We start from the raw sequence: 15,768 nt of genomic DNA on the forward strand, positions 1-15,768 counted from the left end.
GAGATATCACTCCCAGGAAAAGACCGTTGGTCTTTGTACACCAACATCCCAAAGCAGGCCCAACCTGCTGTTTCTTTGTTGGGGCAAAGGGAAAGGATTCTTAAGAGATAAGGTGAAAACAGTTCCAATACCCAGGGTCCACCCACCCTTCTCCCTTCAGCCTCGAAACACTTACACTGAAAGGGGGGAAAAAAAGGCACCAACAAAGAGTTTTAAGATAGTAATTCCCAGGTTTTTCAAATATGAAGCGTTTTTTTTTAACCAATCCATTTTTTAATTCTTAAATTCTTGACATTACAGAACTAAACTGAAATTTATTAACATTCCACTCTTACATTTCTTTTTATCGACAAACAGAAATAAAATCCATGAGCCAAAAAACCCAAACAAAACTAAAAACAGGGAAAAGCTTATAAAACTAAATATGGATCCCAGCATTAACAGCTGAACAGAGAATGTGATTTTTAAATTCTTAGCGGATGATAAAGTGTAGAAACTGAACACTTACAAATTATTTAAAACCTGGAATCACTGACCAGAAATTACACAGTTGGATCATGGGAAAAACAGCAGAAGGGGGTTATGAGTGACCCTACACTGTTCTAGCTGCACCCCATGCCCTTCTCAGAGGAAAGCCTGGCATTAATTAGATACTGGGCCAGACTAATACTGGCAGCCGAGCCAGTGATAGTAACCTGCCTACCAGAGGAGCCTTCCACTGGGTTGGCAATTTTGATCTGGGCCCCCGACATCTGGCGGATCTCATTGATGTTGGCGCCTTGGCGCCCGATTATGCAGCCAATTAAGTTATTTGGAATGGTGAGTTCATGGGTGGTTTGAGTAGATGCATCCAAACTTGCCCAATAGCCTTTCACCTCTGGAGAGCTGGAGTCAATTCCGGCGAATCCGGTCCCGCCGTGCATCATGGCAAAGTGCGACTGTTGTCTTGCCACCTGGTTCAGCTTGGCCAGATCGAGCGGCGAAATGGTGTGTTGTCCTTGAATGGAGTAGGCATCTAGAGGTGGTCCCTCCAGGTCATGGGTGGCGTGGGGGTAGCCCGCGGCGTCGCTGCACCGATCTTGGCCGCCCGCGCAGATGACGGGAGAGCTGGCCGGCATGGGCTGGTACGGAATGGTCATGACTCTCCCTTGCGGAGACTGGGAGAGCGTCTCCAGCATGACCAGGCAGATCTGCTTGACACACTCGGTGACAGACTGCGGTACACCGGCGATGGTAATGGCCCGCTCGGTGGAGTTGGGCAGCATATCCCCCGCCACCTGGACCTGGGCCCCCGTGCTCTCGCGGATCTCTTTGATCTTACAGCCGCCTTTCCCAATCAGGGAGCCGCACTGGGTGGCCGGCACCACCAGCCTCAGGGTGACCGGGGGCCTGCTGGCCGCCGTGCTGTTGGTCATGGAGCTGTTGATATCTTCCTCCAGCTTGTCGATGATCATGGCGAAGGCCTTAAAGATGGCATTGGTGGGGCCGGTCAGAGTGATGATTCTCTCCGGACAATTCCCCTCCGAGATGTTGATCCGCGCGCCACTCTCCTCGCGGATCCTCTTAACCGACTCCCCTTTCTTCCCAATGATGCTCCCCACTTCCTTCCCGTGCATAAGCAGCCGAATGGTGAGAGTCACATTTAGTCCGCTTTCGGTCACACCGGCGTCCATGGCGAGCGGCGGGCGGCGTTCGGGGGAGTTGGGCTCGTTACGTGGTCAAGTCTTTGGTGGCTGGCGGGGGGAGGGGAGGTGTAGGCCCAAAACTGCCGGCGCGAGGCGAGCGAGGGCCGCGGGAGCGAGCGGGTGCGGGCGGGAGGCCGCGGCGTCGTCGCAGGGGCGGGCGGCGGCGGCGGAGGGGGCGAGCGGGGCCGGGAGCGGCGGGCGGGCGGGTGGGCGAGGGCGCGGCGGTAGCGACTCCGGCGGCAGCCTCGGCGGTCTGGGCGGGGCGGGAAGCCCGCTTTCAACCCCGAGTACCCTCTGACCCCGGAAGTGCTTGCCGCGCAGGACCCCTTGAAAAAAATGAGGACCCACAACTTTTAGGTCCCAAGTTCGTGCCCACCTCCACGCGGTACTTTAAAAAAAATGTCCCAACCCCACGGTAGTGAAGCCGATGCACTCGGAGGGTGGGTGCTGCAGGACCGGCAGACTTCTAAAGTGAACATATATTTTGCCGACATTCACGGCCGCGGGGCCGCGGCTGGAAATATTAGTGTTTACTGTGGGACACGCGTATCATTTTCCGGCTTTCATAAAGGGACTTCTGCATGCGGCACGACACAGGCAGCCCGGCGGCCACTGCAGGCGGTAGCTAGGACGCCGCGGGTTTAAAACGTGCGCGTGAGGTGACCAGAGCGCATGCGCACAAGCGTGGGGGGAAACGGGAGGGGTAGCTTCCATCTTCCGGGGGGGAGGGGTGGCGAGGCGCGGCCTGGCGCGCGGGGGCGCGCGCCGGCGGGCACGTGGGGCCTTTTCGTCCCTGGCGTCCGAGCGCCCCGCGCCACCCCCCCCCCCAACCCCTACCTAGGCTCGGTCGCGGCGGCTGAGGAGAAAGTTACTAAACGGGTCTCCTGTCGCTGGCAGAGCTCCGGCTGTGGTGTTTTGGTGAAGCGTTAGAAACACGGCCATAAAAAGAATGGCGCCATTTATATAATGCTTTGTTTGCACTTTCCTGCTCTCTTGGCAAAACCCGGAGGGCCCCCCCCCATCTTGTGCCCTTGTGTCGTGCCTGCTGCGGCAGCGTCGCGCCTTTGGAACAATGACGCGCCTCGGTGCAGGCCGAGCTCCGGGGGCGCGGGGTGGGAGCTGCGGGCTCCGCGGCCTTGCCGGCGCGGTGGGCGCTCGCTCCCGCCGCCGCCGCTCGGCCGCCCTCGGCGCCACCGCCGCCGCCGCCGCGCCCCGCTCTCCGGGGGCGGCTCGAGGCTGGGCCGCCATCTTGGGAAGCCTTTCTTTCCCGAGCGCCTCCCGCTGGGAAATGTTGAGGGCGCTGGCGTCGGAGTTGGGCTTTGCCCTTTCTCTTTTCCTCCTTGGGCAGAGCCAGGTCGGAGAAGGTGGTGTGGAGAGCGTGTTTGAGGATGCCGCAGAGCAAACGGCTAACGTGGCACCCCCCCACCCCCCCCGCGGGCTTGGTCCGCGTGGGTGGCCGCCATGTTTACTGAACACAAAATGGCGACACGTGGCCGCGATTCGTCGCCAATAGGAAACTAGGGTCGGCTGGAAAGCTCTAGAACGCGTCCCCTCTCGTTCCCCTCGGGCTTCCCGGCACCGCGGGTGTTATGATTTCCCCCTGGCAGGTTAAAACCTCCAAGCGTGGTGGGACACTGGCCTCCCCTCCCCGGTCTGGACGGGGCACGTGACACATGCAGACACAATGGCGGCCCTCCCGGCCCGCTCGAGTTCATTAGTGGGGGATGGGGGGTGGGGGTGCAGGTGCTGGGCCAAGGTATCGGTTGGTTTTCCTCTACCTCCCTGCGAAGGACCCGAAAGCACTTAGAAACGACTGCTTTAAGGAAGGAGATGGGAAACTCCTAGACTTTTTTTTTTTTTTTTTGCTGGAGAAATCACGGTGTTTTTTTGTTTGTTTTTCAGTTTATTTTAACGGGAGACTATGGTTTTTGCCCTGTCCCAGCAGGCCAAACACCTGAAGTTGATTACAGTTGTGTGTCCACTGTTGTAGTCGGAAAACGACAGATCTGATGTTAGGGATTTCATTACATACGATCTTTAATTCTTACCACAATTCCCTAAGGTATTTATATATCTCTCTCACTTTTTTTTTTGACAGAAGAAGACATTTTAGGTCCTAGAGAGATGAAGTGACTGGTTCAAGGTCACACAGTATCGGGGATGGAATCCAGACCTCCTGATTTCCATACTGGTGAGCATGTTTTCCAGATTTTCTTTGTTTCTCTTAAAGGTTCTAGATTATTATTTATGCCAGTACTGGGTTATTAGTTCTTATTTTTGTCATAGCTGGTACTCTACCCACTGAAGCCACTCCTCCAGTCCAGCATTTTGCTGCGTTTTCTTTTTGGAGCTAGAATGTAGGGGACCTTGCTGCTCAGGCAAGCTTTGAAGGAACATCAGCCCTCTGGATATCAGCCTTCTGAGAAGCTAGGGTTACAGGCATGAGCAACTAGCACACAGCCTTATTTGTAGAGCTGGGGAATGAGCTCAGGCCTTGCATTTATTTGCTAGGCAAGTAGTTTACCACAAGAGCCCTTTAAAAAAAAAATTTTTTTTTTAATGTGGCACTGAGAAATCAAACCCAGGGCTTCATGCATGCCAGGCAAGCACTCTAGCACTAAGCCACCTTCCCACCCTGAGCCTTCTTTTTTTGAGACTGGGTCTCACTGAGTAGCTTAGGCTGGCCTGGAACACTGGCCAAACACAGCTTTACAATTTAAGTGCAGTCTTCAACAGAGTAGATGAGTTGTCTCTTAAAGGAACCTTCTATGGCTGGGAAGGTGGCTCAGTGGTAGAGTGCTTGCTTTGCATGCAGGAGGCCCTAGGTTCATTTCCTTGGCACCACATAAGCAGAAAAAGCTGGAAGTGGCACTGTGGCTTAAGTGGTAGAATGCTAGCCTTGAGCTTGAAGAGCTCAGGGATAGCGTCCAGGCCCAGAGTTCAGGCCCCATGACGGGCCAAAAAAAAAAAGGAACCCTCTAGTAACTCTTTGTTATATAGTCAGCACCTATTATATCTATTTGGGAACTTCCAGTTTTTATTGAGATGATACCTGTATAGATAGGCTCAGCTATTGTTTTAGGACATATCTGGATGTAGATTGGGAGAAGGAAGTGATTCTGATCTGCCCAAGGCATCAGTCCGCCCCCCCCCTTTTTTTTTGTCGGTAATGGGACTTGAACTCTGGGCCTGAGCGCTGTCCCTCAGCTCTTCAGCTCAAGGCTAGCGCTCTACCACTTGAGCTACAGCGCCACTTCCAGTTTTCTGGTGGTTTTATTGGAAATAAGAGTTTTACAGACTTTGCTGCCTGGGCTGGCTTTGAACTGTGATCCTCAGATCTCAGCCTCCCGAGTAGCTAGGATTACAGGCATGAGCCATAAGCGCCTGGCAGTCTGGCCCTTTGTGTGGCACATTTGAGTCTATCTACCTCTGGGGAAGTGAACAATTTCGTTTAAATTACATGTTTGACTTTACCTCATCTCTACTCAGGTGCTTGACTCCTGTCTTCCCTTACCTTAAAGTTCCAAGCAGATAAAAATGTTATTTTATTCTGGCACCAAGCCTCCATTTTTCAGCAAATATTAACAGAGTGTGATGGAGTGTTAGGTAAAAGTCAGGAATCTGTGGACTTATGAATTCCATATGTAGCATAGCTAGTGGGCCAAGAAACAAATTGTGCATATGTAGTGTGCTGTGTAAGTTGGTATCAGAAATGGAGGGAAGGGCCTTTTGCTTTTTCACTTATATTAATGTTTTCCAAAGTGCTTTCACATTGTTTTTTTTTTTTTTTTTTTTTTGGGTCCGGTCATGGGGCCTGAACTTGGCCTGGGCGCTGTCCCTCAGCTCTTCAGCTCAAGGCTAGTGCTTTACCACTTGAGCCACAGCGCCCCTTCTGGCTTTTTTCTTTTTGCTTATGTGGTGCTGAGGAATCGAACCCAGGGCCTCATGCATGCAAGGCAAGCACTCTACCACTGAGCCACCTTCCCAGCCCCTCACATTGTTGTATTTAAGCCTGCAAACAATCTTAATAGATAAGTATATAATAGCAATGGTGGCTATAATAGAAGCACCAAGCACTTAATATGTGCTAGGCACTGTTCTAAACATTATTCTATACTGGAGTTCAATGACTGTCACCTTTTTTTTTTTTCCTTTGGTATCAGTCCTGGGGCTTGAATCTGGGCCTAGGCATTATTCCTGAACTTTTGTTCTCAAGGCCAATGCTCTACCACTTGAGCCACAGTTCCTCTCCCTGCTTTTTGGCAGCTAATTGGAGATAAGGGTCTTGTGGACTTTCCTGCTTGGACTGACTTTGAACCTCTAGCCTCAGATCTCAGCTTCCTGAATATCTAGGATTACAGGTGTGAGCTTTCGCCCTTGGGTAATGGCTGTCACATTTTAAAAAGTAAATCAATTTTATATCATAACTTGTGTACACACACACACACACACACATACATATATGCACACGCATATATAACAAAACTTTAGTGAAATAGTACTACTACTTGGCATTCTAAGTATTTTGGAAATGTATCTTCACTATTATATTAAAAGAAGCAGGGCTGGGAAGGTGGCTCAGTGGTAGAGTGCTTGCCTTGCATGCCTGAGGCCCTGGGTTCGATTCCTCAGCACCACATAAGCAAAAAGAAAAAAGCCGGAAGTGGCGCTGTGGCTCAAGTGGTAGAGCGCTAGCCTTGAGCTGAAGAGCTGAGGGACAGCGCCCAGGCCCAGAGTTCAGGCCCCACGACCCGACCCAAAAAAAAAACCACAAAGAAGCAGTCATAGCTGGGTGCTGGTGGCTCACACTAGTAATCCTGGCTACACAGGAAGCTGAGATCTGAGGATCATAGTTCAAAGCCAGCCTGGGCAGCAAAGTCCACGAGACTCTTTTTTTTTTTTTTTGGTCAGTCGTGGGGCCTGAACTCAGGGCCTGGGCGCTGTCCCTCAACTCTTCAGCTCAAGGCTAGCACTCTACCACTTGAGCCACAGCACCATTCTGGCTTTTTCTGCTTATCTGGTGCTGAGGAATCAAACCCAGGGCCTCATGCCTGCAAGACAAGAACTCTACCACTGAGCCAACTTCCCAGCCTCCCATGAGACTCGTATCTCCAATAAACCACCAGAAAAATGGAAGTGGTGCTGTGGCTCAAGTGGTAAAGTACTGGTCTTGAGCTGAAGAGCTGAGGGACAGCATCCAGGCTCAGAGTTCAAGGCTCACAACTGACCAAAAAAAAAAAAAAAAAAAGCAGTCATAACAAGTAAAGTGATTGAAAACAAGTTGATTTTGACCAGTATAAATTTTAGCCTCTGCTCAGCCTCTTAAAATGGGTTGGTGATATTTCTATTTTACAGAGGTCAGAGATGAACTATATTATATACCCCCCCATATATATATATATATATATATATATATATATATATTTTTTTTTTTTTTTTGTTGTTGTTGTTGTTGTTGGTCATGGGCTTGAACTCCGGGCCTGGGTGCTGCCCCTCAGCTCTTCAGATCAAGGTGAGCATTGTACTGCTTGAGCCATAGTGCCACTTCTCTTTTTTCTGGTGGTTTATTGGAGATCAGAGTCTCACGGATGTTTCTGCCTGGGCTGGCTTTGAACCGCAATCCTCAGATCTCAGCCCCCTGAGTAGCTAGGATTTCAGGTGAGCCACCAGTGCTGGGCTAGAGAGATGAACAATTTCTTTTTTTTGGGTCCGGTCATGGGGCCTGAATTCTGGGCCTGGGCACTGTCCCTCAGCTCTTCAGCTCAAGGCTAGCGCTTTACCACTTGAGCCACAGCACCACTTCCGGCTTTTTTTCTTTTTGCTTATGTGGTGCTGAGGAATCGAACCCAGGGCCTCATGCATGCAAGGCAAGCACTCTACCACTGAGCCACCTTCCCAGCCCGAGATGAACAATTTTTATCCAACATCCCCCATAAAGTGGTGAGTTAAGGATTCAAATCTAGGCATTTTGATTCTAGAGACTGTATACTTAACTACTAAGCTAGGTGTGTCTCTGCAGTGGTCTTGTTTTGTTGGGAGATAGATTAAGGAAATTAAAATGTTAATAAATGCTGAAAAGCCAAGCAACAAAAAGGCATTTTTGGCCTTATAAATCTGCTACTTAAAAAAAAAATGCTGCATGCTTGTGGTTTAAGTCTGTAATTCTAGCTACTTAGGAAGCTGAGATCTGAGGATCTTATTTCAAAGCCAGCGTGGTCAAAGTAAGTCCGAGAGACTCTTATCTCCAATTAACCACCAGTGGCGCTGTGGCTCAAGTGGTAGAGTGCTTGCTTTGAGCTAAAGAGCTCAGGGACAGTGCCCAGGCCCTGAGTTCAAGCCCCATGACTGATGAAAAAAAAAAAAAAAACCAACCCAAAACAAACAAAAGCCCCTCAGAGAAAGTGCTCAGGCCTTGAGTTCAAACCCCAGGACTGGCACCAAAACTCCCCTGAAATCTTGCCAGCACTAGTGGCTCACATTTGTAACCCTAGCTACTCAGGAGGTAGAGATCTGGGAATTGAAGTTTGAAGCCAGCCTAGGGGGATAAATCTGAGAATCTCTAGCCAGCAAAAATCAGGAAGTAGGGGCTGGGAATGTGGTTTAGCAGTAGAGTGTTTGCCTAGCATGCATGACCCCCTGGGTTCAATTCCTCACTACCACTTAAACTGAAAAAGCCAGAAGTGGCACAAGTGGTAGAGTGCTAGCCTTGAGTAAAAAGAAGCTCAAGGACAGTGCCCAGGCCCTGAGTTCAAGCCCTAGCACTAGCAAAAAAAAAAAAAAAAAAAAAAAAAAAAAAAAAAGCAGGAAGTAGAATTATGGCTTAAGTGGCTTAAGTGGTAAGTAGATAAAACTGAGCAATAGAGCTGGGAAGCTGGCTCAGTGGTAGAGTGCTTGCCTTGCATGCCTGAGGCCCTGGGTTCGATTCCTCAACACCACATAAACAGAAAAAATTGGAAGTGGCACTGTGGTTCAAGTGGTAGAGTGCTAGCCTTGAGTGGAAGAGCTGAGGGACAGTGCCCAGGCCCAAAATTCAGGCCCTAAGACCGACAAAAAAACAAAAAACAAACCCAAAACTGAGCAGCAGGCCTGGTATTCAAACCCCAGTATTGGAATGTATACCTAAAAAAAGGAAATATTCCCTAAAGAAAATTTTACTCACATGTCTTCGCCCCCAAACAACCTATTTTAAGTCTTTCCTTTCTCTAGGACTCATTATGCTTCCTCAGGAAAACCTCTTGTTTTCCAGCTCTATTTCCCAAGCTGTTTTTCCATTAGATTTTTCTGCCCCTACTTTCAGGCTACCTTTTGTTGTTAAGTTTTACAGTGATTATTTATTTTTGGTGCTGGTCCTTGGGCTTCAACTTAGGGGCTAAGCACTATCCCTGAGTTGTTTTTGCTTAAGGCTAGCATTCTGCCACCTGAGCCACAGCTCTACTTCTGGCTACTAGCTACTCAGGAGGCTGAGATCTGAGGATTGTGGTTTGAAGCCTGCTGGAGCAGAAAAGTCCCCATAATTCTAATTCCTGCTTTTTTTTTTTTTTTTTTTGGCCAGGCCTGGGGCTTGAACTCAGGGCCTGAGCACTGTCCCTAAGCTGCTTTTTGCTCAAGGTTACCATTCTACTACTCAAGCCACAGTGCCACTTTTGGCTTTTTCTGTGGTAGAGCACTAGCCTTGAGCACAAAGATGCTCAGGGACAGTGCCCAGGCCCTAAATTCAAGCCCCACAACTGACAAAAAACAAAACAGCAGCAACAAAAAAACAGTGAATCATTGTGGACTGCCTGGACTGGTTTCAAAATGTGATCCTCAGATATCTCTGCCTTCTGAGTAGATAGGATTACAGAGGAGTTTACTGATGCTAGTCAAATGTGTTTTGATGATGATAATGTACTCTACAGGTTACAGGTAGGCCTTTGTGTGGTCCTGTGATCTGGCCTAGAGAGCTCTAGACTTTGGAATCCAAGGCTTGCATGCAGCCCCTTGCTCAGGGACTGATTAGCTCTGAGAATTCTATAATCCATATATCTGGGCTTCAGTTTTCTTATCTGTAAAACAAAAGATTAATGATCTCTTAAGTCCTTTTCTGATTATTTCCAAGTAGGGAATGCCATTTGATGGCTTTGTTTTTTGCTTTCTTTTTGGTGGTGGTGGTGGTGGGGGCAGGGTTGGTTTGAACTCTGGGCCTGGCTGCTGTCCCTCAGCTCTTCAGCTCAAGGCTAGAGCTCTACCACTTGAGCCACAGCGCCACTTCCAGTTTTCTAGTGGTTTATTGGAGATAAGAGTCTTACGGACTTTCCTGCTTGAGCTAGATTTGAACTGTGATCCTCATATCTCAGCCTCCTTAGTGGTTAGGATTACAGGCATGAGCCATCAGCACATGGCTCTGGCTATTTATTTTTTGAGGGAGTAAGAGCATTATATAAATACTCACTTTTTGCAAATTCTGCACTCCTTCAGACCCATCCTTCAGACCCACACCACCAACTTTATGGAGGAAGCCACTGAGATACGGAATGGAACAACAGATTAAATAGTCAATGTCTCACTCCGGGAGCCTCACACGTGATCCTTCTTTCATTCAAGCAACCACAGGTTGGTGAAGGGGTTTAATAGGGTAGAGATGGGATAGCAAGTCAGGCCTAGACTGGAAGTTGAAGCACAGGATTTATACTCGATCCGAGGGATAATTTTTCTTTCCACTTACCCTTGCTGGTATACTACATAGAACTTTTTCAAAGTGATTTTATAGTACTTGATCATCATAGACAACTTTGCCAACAAGTTATGTTTACTTTATGGATGAGTGATCTTTGGATGGAAGAGTAAGGTGATTTGCTCAGAGTTACACAGTTTGTTAGTACCAAAGCTAGGCCTCTTGATTCCTAGTTGTGGATTGTTCTCCTTGGCTTCTGATGCTATGGCATGGATTTGGACATGTGAAATAAGTACCTTAAACTCAAAAGTTCTTCCAGCCAGTCTTTTTTTTTTTTTTCTCTCTCTCAGTTACCCACAGGCTCCTGACTTTCTTAAGATAGTCTTTTCCTTTTTACTCTTATTGTTTATATTTATGAGTTCCACAAAGGTAGGGATGATTCCTGATTCTTTCATTCCCTGAGAGGGCATTTAAGAGTAGAGATCACATTCATTTTCTTTAAACTCAGGGCTTGGGCCCTGTCCCTGAGCTTTTTTGCTCAAGGCTAGTGATTGATCTGCCACTTGAGCCATAGCTCCACTTCTGACTTTTTTTAAAAAACTGTGTGTATATATATATATATATATATATATATATATATATATATTTTTTTTTTTTTTTTGGTCTTTTCTTTTTTAGTACTGGGGATCGAACCCAGGACGTTGCACTTGCTAGGCAAGTGCTTTACCACTGAACTACATCCCAGCCCCACTTCTGACTTTTTAAGTCGTTAATTGGAGAGAAGAATCTCATGTGTGGGGCCGGGAAGTTGGCTCAGTGGTAGAGTGCTTGCCTCGCATGCATGAGGCCCTGGGTTCGATTCCTCAGCATTACATAAGCAGAAAAAACCAGAAGTGGTGCTGTGGCTCAAGTGGTAGGGCGCTGAAGAGCTGAGGGACAGCACCCAGGCCCAGAGTTCAGCCCCAATGACCGATTAAAAAAAAAAAAAATCTCTTGTAGGAGCCAGGACTGGCTCAGATCTTGGCCTCCTGAACATCTAATTTTTCAGTGCCGGGCATGATAGTTATTTAAATTTGTTCTGCTAACATGTAGCAATTTTTCCAAAATATGATTTCAAATTACTCTTCCTCTTCAGGTTTATCTACTTATCTTTCTCTCTGTCCCTTTTTTTTGGTTGGTCATGGGACTTGAACTTGGCCTGAGTGCTATTCTGAGCTTTTCAGCTCAATACAAGTGCTCTACCACTTGAGCCAAGTGCCACTTCCTATTTTCTGGTGGTTAATAGACTTTCCTGCCCTGGCTAGCTTTGAATCATGATCCTCAGAGCTCAGCCTCCTCAGTAGCTAGGATTACAGACGTGAGTCCGGCACCCGACACTTATATTTTTTATTTAAAATAATAGTAGAAGCTGGGTGCTGGTGGCTCACGCCTGTAATCCTAGCTACTCAGGAAGCTGAACTTGGAGGATCACGGTTCAAAACCAGCCCAGGCAGGAAAGTCCGTGAGACTCTTATCTTTGATAAAGCACTAGAAAACCAGAAGTGGCACTGTGGCTCAAGTGGTAGAACACTTGCCTTGAGCTGAAGAACTGAGGGATAGCACTCAAGCCCTGAGCTCAAGCCCCACGACCTAAAAAAAAAAAAAAAAAAAAAAAAGTAGAATGGGCTGGAGGCATGGTGTAAGTGATAGATTATCTGTTTAGTAGGCTCTGTGTTCAACCCTAGTATATCACACACGAAAAACATAGCCTAGGCTTTTGATAGAGGGCTTGTATGGTATGAATGAGGCCCTGGGGTTTACCTATAGCTCTGCTACTCCTCCCCCCTCACTTCCCCCCCCCCCCCCCAAAAAAAAAAAACAACAAAGCCAGGCACTGGTGGCTCATGTTTGTAATCCTAGCTACTGAGGAGGCTGAGATCTGAGGATCATGGGTTTTTTTTTTGTCTGTCATGGGGCTTGAACTCTGAACTTGGGTGCTGTCCTTGAGCTCAATCTTGAGTTCAAGGCAAGCGTTTACCACTTGAGCCATAGGCACAGCCATAGCGCTACTTCCAGTTTTCTGGTGGTTAATTGGAGATAAGAGTCTCATGTACTTTTTTGCCCAGGCTGGCTTTGAAACGCAATGCTCAGATCTCAGCCTCCTGAGTAGCTAGGATTATAGGCCTGATCCACCAGCTCCCTTCTGAGGATCATGGTTTGAAGGTAGTTCAGGCAGGAAAGTCCCTGAGACTCTTATCTCTAATTATTCACTGAAAAGCCAGAAGTGGGGATATAACTCTTAAGTGTAGAGCACTAGCTGTGAGCAAAAAAGCTCCAGGATAGTGCCTAGGCCCTAAGTTCAAGTCCCAGATCCAGCACAGAAAAAATAATGAAAGAAAATTAAGGAAAGAAAACCTTGGGCTGGGAATCTGGCTTAGTGGTAGAGTGCTGGCCTAGCATGCATGAAGCCCTGGGTTCGATTCCTTAGTTCCACATAAACAGAAAAAACTGGAAGCGGTGCTGTGGCTAAAGTGGTGGAGTGCTACCTTTGAGCACATTGAGGCTCAGGGACAGAGCCAAGGCCCTGAGTTCAAGCCCCAGGACTGGCCAAAAAAAAAAATGAAAAGAAAGTCTTTATTGTATTTTAGATTGCTATACCCGAGAACCATGTCTTACTTTTTTTTGTCGGTAGTGGCGCTTGAACTCTGGAAATGGGCACTGCCCCTGAGCTCTTCAGCTCAAGGCAAGCACTCTGGCATTTGAGCCACAGCACCACTTCCGTTTTATGGTGGTTAATTGGAGATAAGAGTCTCATGGACTTTATTGCCTGGGCTGGCTTTGAGCTGAGATCCTCAGATCTCGGCCTCTTATTTTATTTTATTTATTTTTTTGTCGGTCGTGGGGCTTGAACTCTGGGCCTGGGCGCTGTCCCTCAGCTCTTCAGCTCAAGGCGAGCGCTCTACCACTTGAGCTACAGCGCCACTTCCGGTTTTCTGGTGGTTTATTGGAGATAGGAGTCTCACGGTCTCTCCTCCCCAGATTGGCTTTGAACCATGATCCTCAGATCTCAGCCTCCTGAGTAGCTAGGATTACAGGCGTGAGCCACCAGCGCCCGGCAGATCTCGGCCTCTTAAGTAGCTACGATTATAGGCATGAACCACCTCTACTCTTTTTAAAGATGGTAAATAATGGGGTCCCATACTGATGACCTTGTACTGCAATTAGGAGGTCACATCTTAGTTCCCCTTAAAACATCAGAATATAGCTGGAGGCTTGGTTCAAGTGATAGAGTGACTTGTTTAACAAATGTGAGGCCCTGAGTTCAGATCACCACCCCTCTCAAAAAAGAAATTAATTAGTACAGTTGATGGAAATAACCAGGAATTTAGTTTTTCACATTGATATAGTTTTTTACATTGGACAAAGCCAGGGCCCATGTGAAACCTGTACCTAAAGTCCAGGGAGGGCAGGGGAAAGCTAAAGGGAAAACTGAGAACAGAATGAAAATACAAAAGCATAGAGAATGAGAAAGGAGACAAAGGTAAAAAGGGGAACAAAAAAATAAGGTAAAAGAAAATATAGGATTGGTAGGAGGGATGTGAAGACAGTAATCCAGAGATCCATCAGTTCCTCTGACCTCCAGGCTTGCAGAAGCATAGGCTGTTACCTTGTACCAAAGAACAGGTAGCATGATCATGCTTTCTGAGCTTATTTTATAATTTTTTTATAATTTTTTTTTTTTTGTCAGTCGTGGGGCTTGAACTCTGGGCCTCGGCGCTGTCCCTCAGCTCTTCAGCTCAAGGCGAGTGCTCTACCACTTGAGCTACAGCGCCACTTCCTCTGAGCTTATTTTAGATAGCAAGTGATTCCTTTTTTTTGGTACAGTTTTAGAGCTTGAACTCAGGGCTTGGGTGCTGACCCTAAGATTATTTTGCTCAAGGCTAGCATTCTACCTCTTGAGATGTAGGTCTAACTTTGGCTTTTTGGTGGGTAATTGGAGATGAGTTTCACTGACTTTTCTGCCTGGACTGATTTTGAACCACAGTCCTCAGCTCTCTGCCTCCTGAGGAACTAGGATTTCAGGCCCAGCCAATTCCATTTTTTTTTAATCCTTTATTTTCATGATCTGATAGGGGCATTTTTTTGTTTCTGCTATCAGCTAGAGATGGGATTGGATGGAGCAATTTTAATATTAGCCTGATTTCAGTTGATTTATCAGGGAAAATGTGTTTAAAAAATCACAAAAAGGATTCTAAATGAAATTTATTGCACTCATTCATTCATTAATTCATTCAACAAATGATTTTTGACTGAGCTGGGCACTGATAGTTAATGCCTATAATCTTTTTTTGGGGGTCAGTTGTGGGGCTTGAACTCAAGGGCTTGGGCACTGTCCCTAAGCTCTTTTGCTCAAGGCTAGCACTTTACCACTTTAAGTCATAGCTCCACTTCCGGATTTGAGTGGTTAATTGGAGATAAGAGTTTCACCAGGATTTTTCTTTCTGGGTTGGTTTCAAACTGTGATCCTTAGATCTCAGCCTCCTGAGGTAGCTAGAAGGTGTGAGCCACTAGCTCCAAGCTGTGAGATTGTTATCTCCAGTTAACCACCCAAAAGCCAGAAATCGAGCTGGGGTTTAAGTGGTACAGTGCTAACCTTGAGCAAGAAAGCTCAGAGACAGTGCCAGGCTCTGAGTTCAAGCCCAGGACTGGCACCAAAAAAAAAAAAAAAAAGATTATTGACTGTGGGATATCCTAGAAACTACTGATATAAACAAGAATGAGGAAGTGGCGCTGTGGCTCAAGTGGTAGAGCACTTGCCTTGAGCTGAAGAGCTGAGGGACAGCGCCCAGACCCAGAGTTCAAGCCCCATGACCAACAAATAAATAAATAAAAAAAAAAAAAAAAAAAAAAAAAGAATGAGATTTTGTCCTTGCCATCCATATGAAGATGTTTATGGTCTAGAGAAGGAGACAAAAAAAAGCTACAGAGACAATTTGTTACATATTAGGATGTGAGTTAGCAAAGGGTGCAGTGGTAGACTAGAGGCAGGGGCCTTAATTTAGCCTTGGAAGAGACCTGAGTCTGCATAAATAAGGTGACATCTAGACATGTGTTGGGATTACCACTATGCTTGGCTTCAGCTTTTTGTCTCTAAGGAAAAAAGAGAGAGAGAGAGAGAGAGAGAGAGAGAGAGAGAGAGAGAGAATGTGTGTGTGAAATTTAAGGTCTTTGTTTAACTGGCTAGCCTGTTTGAGCTAGTGAGGAGGGAAAGGAGTTCAAGAATAATTGCTGCTTTATGCAGAACAAAAGAAATACGTTTAGCTCATTTTTCTGATTCTACCTACTGAGCACAAGCAAGACCTAGAGACTTGGTTTTAGAGAGAAAATTACTCCAACCAGACAAAGATAAATTCACTGTATAAAATCTGTTACGTCTAGTATAAGAGCCTT

The 15,768-nt window shown here is 47.0% G+C and overlaps 1 protein-coding gene and 1 long non-coding RNA gene across 11 annotated transcripts in view; one reads left to right on the plus strand and one right to left on the minus strand.

Moving 5' to 3' along the window:
- Positions 1-250: 250 nt before the first annotated feature.
- On the minus strand, positions 251-1,964 carry Pcbp1 (poly(rC) binding protein 1). The gene has a single exon (XM_070004466.1). It carries the CDS (start codon positions 1,671-1,673, stop codon positions 603-605), a length of 1,071 nt encoding a protein of 356 aa, XP_069860567.1. The 5' UTR covers positions 1,674-1,964; the 3' UTR covers positions 251-602.
- A 621-nt stretch (positions 1,965-2,585) lies between these two features.
- Positions 2,586-15,768, plus strand: part of LOC138815215 (uncharacterized) — a 72,543-nt gene continuing 59,360 nt past the window's right edge. For 3 of the 10 annotated variants that reach the window (XR_011368220.1, XR_011368219.1, XR_011368210.1), the window contains exons 1-2: positions 3,448-3,876; positions 10,143-10,277. This is a non-coding gene — a long non-coding RNA (uncharacterized lncRNA). The other 7 variants (XR_011368217.1, XR_011368213.1, XR_011368212.1 and 4 more) reach the window with 7 other exon arrangements.

The sequence above is a fragment of the Dipodomys merriami genome, unplaced genomic scaffold, assembly GCF_024711535.1.
Source record: "Dipodomys merriami isolate MVZ:Mamm:240054 unplaced genomic scaffold, mDipMer1.0.p SCAF_63, whole genome shotgun sequence".
Classification (NCBI taxonomy): domain Eukaryota; kingdom Metazoa; phylum Chordata; class Mammalia; order Rodentia; family Heteromyidae; genus Dipodomys; species Dipodomys merriami.